The 7997-nt window shown below is 44.5% G+C and overlaps 2 protein-coding genes across 3 annotated transcripts in view; both read left to right on the top strand.

Annotated features, from left to right (window-relative positions):
- Positions 1-2486: 2486 nt before the first annotated feature.
- On the top strand, positions 2487-5272 carry LOC146571729 (sodium channel protein type 4 subunit alpha B-like). Its single transcript, XM_085281068.1, has 4 exons — positions 2487-2623; positions 4616-4790; positions 4890-5027; positions 5141-5272. Exons 1-4 carry the CDS (start codon positions 2535-2537, stop codon positions 5270-5272), a joined length of 534 nt encoding a protein of 177 aa, XP_085137194.1. The 5' UTR covers positions 2487-2534.
- Positions 5273-5312: 40 nt separating this feature from the next.
- The window catches only part of LOC146571728 (sodium channel protein type 4 subunit alpha B-like), a 48065-nt gene continuing 45380 nt past the window's right edge, over positions 5313-7997 (top strand). For both annotated transcript variants that reach the window (XR_014893163.1, XM_085281066.1), the window contains exon 1: positions 5313-5426. The gene's annotated coding sequence lies outside the window, so the exon portion shown is untranslated. The remainder of the gene's footprint in view (positions 5427-7997) is intronic.

Genomic DNA, 7997 nt, shown 5'->3' with positions numbered 1-7997 from the left:
CAGTTTACAGCAATGACACGTGAAGGGTGAAAGCAAAGTATTCTATATATTGCACGCCCTTTGTTATTTTAGATTGTAAGATTGGTCAAAATCTTTGCTTCTGTTACTTCATTGTTACTTCATTTTCAGGGGCGATCGTGGCTCAAGAGTTGGGAGTTCGTCTTGTAATCGGAAGGTTGCCGGTTCGAGCCCCGGCTTGGACAGTCTCGGTCGTTGTGTCCTTGGGCGAGACACTTCACCTGTTGCCTACTGGTGGCGCCAGTGTCCGGCAGCCTCGCCTCTGTCAGTGCGCCCCAGGGTGGCTGTGGCTACAATGTAGCTGCCATCACCAGTGTGTGAATGACTGGATGCGTAAAGCGCTTTGGGGTCCTTAGGGACTAGTAAAGCGCTATATAAATACCATTACCATTTTCATTTTGTTTCTTTTGCAATATTTTATTTGACGATTCCTGTAACTGTGAAGTCGTGTGATCCGCAGCTGAGATTGGATTAATTTAATAAGCTTTGTTTTTCCAAAACTATGGCCATTAGCACTACTGTGCTGCCTGTGCAGGTCAGCGGCCGGCCCGGGTTCGAATCCTTTGCCGCATGTCTTCTCTCTCCCTCTGTTTTCCTGTCACTCTTCACTGTTGCTATCAAATAACACCAGAAAAAAGGGCCAAAAAGAAAAGGCTAGCATCAATTAGCACAGAGCTAGCTAATGTCAATGTAACTCAGGGGGCTGTTACTGAGATTGGAGATGTAGACTGTTGACCAACAGGTGATGAAAGTGGAGAAATGGGCCCTGTACTGAATAAAGATGCACTCAGCTGCCTGGTTAACTCACTACAGACTGTTGTGCTAATGTTAGCACTGTCCTGATAACAGTAATTAGGCGTGTTATGGTTACAGTAGCTTTGTAGCATCAGGTAACATTAGCGGGTCGCACAGAATGAGGACCCAACTCAAACTGGGAGAGAGAAGACAAAACTGAATGGTCGGCAGTAGTGTGTGTATAAACACCTGGGGAATGAAAAGAGGCGTTCAGTGCATTCATCTCTCCATAGCCTGAGGTTACAGCTGCATGGCTTAGAGCGGTTAAGGGTCATTCACTTCTCCATGTGATGACAATGATCTTAAATGTAATTCTGGATTTAAAAGAAAACCAGTGAAGAGAAGCTAATATGCACATCTGTACACTGAAGGACATATTCTGGTCAAAAATGACTTTTCCAGCGTCGCTCTGAGACAGATATGTTTCTAGAACATATCTGGAGCTCCATGACTAGGCTTCATGTGTGAACAACACTCTCTGGTTCCAAAGGGTTCTGCAGCTGGGACCAGTTGGTTTACACTCCGACGACATCTTTTTCATACCATTAAGAAACAAACACTCAGAGCTGCAACTACCAGAAACTGGCATTGTTGGCTGTGTGGCAGGCAGGCAGGAAAGAGCGGGACTGGAACTCAAAACAGCTTTATTGCTGGCAAAACTCACAAAAGCAAAGCAAAAACAAAACAAGACTTTGAACCGAGGTGCAGGAAAACTGGACAAACACACAGCATGTTGAGGGTACGACGCAACAGAGAGCAAAGGCAAACACGGGGCTTAATTTCACCAAGTAATCCTCCTCAGTCACTGCTCTGTTTCCACACAGGAAGCTTCTTTCTCACCACTCATTTCAGCTAATTTGCATACTGAGTCATATCTCAGGAAGTTACCGTGACAAGAGAAAGACAGATTTAAATCTTACCACATTATTAAATTATTTTGAATTTTCTTCCTAGAGTAATCACTTGTTTTGCTCAATCGCCACAAGAGCACTTCCAATTCACTAATTACTTCAAGCTTTAAGTGTGTTAACTTCACACTATCCCACCACAGTTTCTCCAAAAATTACATAGTTGTTTTTTTTTTTCCTGTGGATATCACAATAGGAAAGTATGCAGTGAACTTTTTTTTTATAATTTTGTCAAATTCACTCTATTTATTATGGAAATCGTGGAAATTGCCAGCAGCTGTTTGATGAAGACAAAGTTTGATGTTTAGGATGAAACACGACCTAAACATACTTATTAACCTAAGCAATAATAAGTAGGTGATGAGGAATGTGAAGCCAAAAATGAGTTAAAAAAAAAGAAATCTAGCTGAAAGTGTGCAGAGTTAGTCAGTCAGATGGGTTTTCAGGGTTTTCAGATGTTTTTATCATCTGTGAATAAAAACATCCACAGATGTTTTTATCCACAGATGATAAAAACATCTGTGGATGTTTTTATCCACAGATGAACAGAGTTCTTATAAAACAACCAACAGCTTCATTCCTGTGTTTGTGTCTCTGTGTGTGATAGAGAGACTGTTTCCAGGAAATCAGGATGTGGGAGTCTCTTTGGGAGAACACGGTTCCCAATTCTGTTCCTTTGTGTGTGTCTTGTAACTAATGTGGGAGGAGCCATTGACAAACAGCTGGAGCAGAGAGCTGATCACTGAAAACAGATTCAGACAGAGAGACAGACAGAGCTGTATCAGTGAGAGGTGGGACGCCGAAGACAGAAAAATGTCTTTTTTTGATTTCTGGAGCAGCACGAAGGAGAGAGGTGCGCTGCTGAGGAGAGCCAATCAGCTGAGGCTGAATCCTTCACAGCTGTAAGTCTGATTTAAACTGGTTTTCAGTGAAACGTGTGGGACAGTGATAGACTTTGGTTCACAAACCTGCACTCCTTCCTCTGTGTAGAACTGCACTCCTAAAATGCTATTACTATTACGATCGTGGCTCCAGAGTTGGGAGTTCACCTTGCAATCGGAAGGTTGCCGGTTCGAGTCCCGGCTTGGACAGTCTTGGTCGTTGTGTCCTTGCGCAAGACACTTCACCCGTTGCCTACTGGTGGTGGTCAGAGGGCCCGGTGGCGCCAGTGTCCAGCAGCCTCGCCTCTGTCAGTGCGCCCCAGGGTGGCTGTGGCTACAATGTAGCTGCCATCACCAGTGTGTGAATGGGTGGATGACTGGATATGTAAAGCGCTTTGGGGTCCTTAGGGACTAGTAAAGCGCTATATAAATACAGGCCATTTATGACAATGGAGGATATTTTTTTAGAAGCATTGCTTTAGCAAAAAAAGTAAGAAAATACTAAGAAAAATAATACCACAAATAAAACTGTGTTATTGGCACATAAAGTAGGTGGTTTATGGTTATATGGATCAAAATTAATGCTTCATATGTTTCTTTTACGGTTTCTTCTTTTTTACTTTTTGCTTTATTTGAGAGTTTTAGCATCTGAGAGTGGAGAGGAAAGAGGGGCAAAGTGTGCAGGGGACAGGCCTCTCTACTTTTACAATTAGGCTTAAAACTTCCCTTTTGATAAAGCATATCGTTAGGGCTGGATCAGGTGGGCGGCACAGCATTTCAGAAAGGATTTGTATTGAGTTTGTATTGAAGACAGCCTTTGTTCTTTATCATTCACATCTCTGCAAAGTTTTCCTCAATGAACACATAAAAAACACACGTACAGCTACGCACTCTAGGTACAACTACACGTCAAGAGTCCTGAATGTGTGAAGAGGAAGCCTTACGTAACTTACAGGGAGTGCAGAATTATTAGGCAAATGAGTATTTTGTCCACATCATCCTCTTCATGCATGTTGTCTTACTCCAAGCTGTATAGGCTCGAAAGCCTACTACCAATTAAGCATATTAGGTGATGTGCATCTCTGTAATGAGAAGGGGTGTGGTCTAATGACATCAACACCCTATATCAGGTGTGCATAATTATTAGGCAACGTCCTTTCCTTTGGCAAAATGGGTCAAAAGAAGGACTTGACAGGCTCAGAAAAATCAAAGATTCAGCAGCTCCTAAATCTATTGTCACCTGTTTAGCAGGAGTGGGGCGGGTGGAGGTTTGCCCACAGTGGTCATGTCATGGGGGGATCCGGTGGTTTGTCTGTGAATGTCACATTCCCGTGGCAGCGTGCTCTCTGCTCGCTCAGATTTGAAGTTTCATCTTTTGCTGTAGAAAAGAGTTTTCTTCCCACGCAGAGTGTACAGCAGACGCTAATGTTTGTGTCCCTTTTTACGGATTTAAACTCAAAGTAATGTGATTACTTCCACGCTTTAAACGCTGCGTGGTCTTACTTTCTCCATCGCTCCATATTATCCATTGTTGATCTGCACACGTCTGTTACCAAGAATGTCGCACACGCTTATGTCATTCTCATGAGACACTCTCACAAACAAAATCACGGTTTAGTAGCACAGTAATGCAGCGTGCTTATGGGAAAGTAACAGTAATCTAATTACTTTTTTTGCAATAGTAGTCCCTTATATTACTTGTTAATTTAAAAAAAACTAATTGGATTACAGTAACGCATTACTTGCCTATCTCTGGTGTCTTAAATCTGACAAAATTAATTTCACACAAATACATTTAACTGATTTCTAAACGTGTGCGGTCTGTGGCGCCCCCCTAAAGTAAACCCGTTTAGTGCTTTAGCTCGGGCTTATATCCCAGAGTGCTCACGACTTAATGAATGTTTTCTAAATAATCGGACTGTCATGAGACAGGTTAGTTTCAAACAGTGAAACTAACCTGTCTCATGATGGTCCGATCAAAACATCAAAATGCCACCCCTATTTTCCCCATAGAACCCTGCTGCTAGGTGACAACAAGATCCGGGCAGCACTGCAGGATGACAGCATGGTGTCTCTGCTGCCACCTGTGGGTACGGAGGTCTTCAGACACTTCACGACCGCCTCACAGGAAGTCCAACAACAACATGTAACTGGGGCAAAGGAGCGAAAGACGTGGAAGAATAAATGGGTACTGATCAAACTTTCAGCTGTCAGTAACTGATAACTAATAAGTGCACTCGATAACGCTGATCAACGGCATGACGGGAAGGTCCTGTGTGTAACCTAGGTAACTCAGAAAAACCTGCCCAAACCAGCTGCTCACCTGGAGACTGGAAAGTCACTCCCCTTAATCTATGGGGACCTGCCCCCTCAGCTTCTCAACATCCCATTGGAGGATCTAGATCCCTTCTACCAATCACGCAAGGTCTCTGACCTGTCTCTCACCTATCTGTCCCTCACCCATTTGTCTGTCTCTTACTTGTCTGTCTCTCACCTGTCTGTCTCTCACCTGTCTGTCCCTCACCTGTCTCTCTGCAGACCTTCATGGCTCTCAGTAAAGGAAACATCATTAACAGGTTTAGTGCTGACTCGTCTTGTTACCTGCTGAGTCCATTCAACCCGTTGAGGACCCTCGCCATCAAGACCCTTCTTCATCCATATCCTTTATGATGTCATAGTGTCAGGAGCCTCTGTGTGGTCAGGTTTTAGCTCTCTGGACCAGGTGAGCTGAGTTTTCCCTGAACTCTCACACATTCTTCAGTATATTCATCCTACTGGCGATCCTGGGCTTCGGTGTTCTGGAGTTCAAATTTCCTGTGGTGAAGTAAGACACACACACACACACACACGAACACACACACACACACACACACACACACACACACACACACACAGATCTTTCATCTGGAGCAGAAAAACACGACTAAGTGATGAACAGGGCTGTTGATGGCAGCATCGATGAGTCACAGCATGAGAATGGTTTTAAAGTCTAAATCCATGCTAAGGCTCAAAGACAAAGAGCCAGTCTGTCCTCAGTCTGTCCTCAGTCTGACAGCAGCAGCACACACAGGTCTGTAAAGGTCAAACTGACTTTGCTCGCTGTTGTCGAGACAGGAAATGCTCAGAATGTTCTGATATGTGAACAGATTTGTCATACAGACAATTAAGAGACGGCTTAAAGGGCCTGTTGTGGCGTTTGTCCATCGAGACAGCTTTTGTGTGACTCGTCCATTTAGGAGAGATCTGCGGTGGAAGTGTTTGCCTCCTCTTCAGTACAGGGAGTCCAGAATTATTAGGCAAGTTGTATTTTTGAGGAATAATTTTATTATTGAACAACAACCATGTTCTCAATGAACCCAAAACACTCATTAATATCAAAGCTGAATGTTTTTGGAAGTAGTTTTTAGTTTGTTTTTAGTTTCAGCTATTTTAGGGGGATATCTGTGTGTGCAGGTGACTATTACTGTGCACAATTATTAGGCAACTTAACAAAAAACAAATATATACCCATTTCAATTATTTATTTTTACCAGTGACACCAATATAACATCTCCACATTCACAAATATACATTTCTGGCATTCAGAAACCAAACAAAAACAAATCAGCGACCAATATAGCCACCTTTCTTTGCAAGGACACTCAAAAGCCTGCCATCCATGGATTCTGTCAGTGTTTTGATCTGTTCACCATCAACATTGCGTGCAGCAGCAACCACAGCCTCCCAGACACTGTTCAGAGAGGTGTACTGTTTTCCCTCCTTGTAAATCTCACATTTGATGATACCAGCCCAAACCAGTACTCCACCTCCACCTTGCTGGCGTCTGAGTGGGACTGGAGCTCTCTGCCCTTTACCAATCCAGCCACGGGCCCATCCATCTGGCCCATCAAGACTCACTCTCATGTCATCAGTCCATAAAACCTTAGAAAAACCAGTCTTGAGATATTTCTTGGCCCAGTCTTGACGTTTCAGCTTGTGTGTCTTGTTCAGTGGTGGTCGTCTTTCAGCCTTTCTTACCTTGGCCATGTCTCTGAGTATTGCACACCTTGTGCTTTTGGGCACTCCAGTGATGTTGCAGCTCTGAAATATGGCCAAACTGGTGGCAAGTGGCATCTTGGCAGCTGCACGCTTGACTTTTCTCAGTTCATGGGCAGTTATTTTGTGCCTTGGTTTTTCCACACGCTTCTTGCGACCCTGTTGACTATTTTGAATGAAACGCTTGATTGTTCGATGATCACGCTTCAGAAGCTTTGCAATTTTGAGACTGCTGCATCCCTCTGCAAGATATCTCACTATTTTTGACTTTTCTGAGCCTGTCAAGTCCTTCTTTTGACCCATTTTGCCAAAGGAAAGGACGTTGCCTAATAATTATGCACACCTGATATAGGGTGTTGATGTCATTAGACCACACCCCTTCTCATTACAGAGATGCACATCTCCTAATATGCTTAATTGGTAGTAGGCTTTCGAGCCTATAAAGCTTGGGGTAAGACAACATGCATGAAGAGGATGATGTGGACAAAATACTCATTTGCCTAATAATTCTGCACTCCCTGTATAATGGAAGCACTTTACTGTCTCAGACCCGCTGTGTTCCCGAGGAGGGAGCAAGCATCGAAGCCGTTTGGAAAGGGCGGGGGGATGTGTGTGCGTGTCCAGAGTTCAGATGAGACAGTGTCCTTCGCCCTGCCAGGCTAAATAAACAGTCTTCCAGCCAACCCAGGTGGCCTTGTAGGGAATGGGAAGGAACAGACTAAACACAGTCGTTATCAGGGTGTTGTTGTTCGGCTCCAGCCTTGAGCCCACAGCTGGCGCCGAAGGGACAGCTGCATTATGATGGTGATTTTTCTTTTATGCGGACAACTCATGAGAATTTCAAAGCTGTTCTTTAACACTCCGACACTGGTCTCTCAATCTCCCGTTGCAGAGCCGCGAGCTTCTCCATGATGTTATCAAACTTGCGCTCCGTGGTCTTGTCATTCTTGTGCTCAAAGAGCAGATTCTGAGACCTCATGACCGCAGAGAGCTGCTCCAAGATGTGATCCAACTTTCGCTCAGAGGTCTTATTCTGAGTATTCACGGCAGCCATAAGATTCTCCAAGCTCTTAACCGTGCTGCACTCAGTGAGCCCATTCTGAGACGTCGCGCCTCGTCCCATTGTTTCAATCCCAGCGGGCAGCCTTGGGGGGGTTTGAACAGCCGGTTCCACTTTCTTAATTCTCCGATAAGCCAGGGCCAAGCCAGCTCCGATCAGCAAGAACCCTGTTTTCATGGTTCCGAATAGGTAGATATCTTCAGCGTCCTCGATCCACAGTCCTGCCAGGCACACGACCCTCCATGTCTGCCACCCGTCCATTGTGTATCCGGCAGGGAAGGTCCCTCCAGGGCACTCGGG

Source organism: Mchenga conophoros, linkage group LG7 (assembly GCF_057382185.1).
Source record: "Mchenga conophoros isolate Kocher_MC1m ecotype Shallow Benthic linkage group LG7, M_conophoros_male_GT1.1, whole genome shotgun sequence".
NCBI lineage: Eukaryota > Metazoa > Chordata > Actinopteri > Cichliformes > Cichlidae > Mchenga > Mchenga conophoros.
The sequence above is the reverse complement of the archived record's forward strand: the minus strand, read 5'-3'. Positions and strand labels throughout refer to the sequence as shown.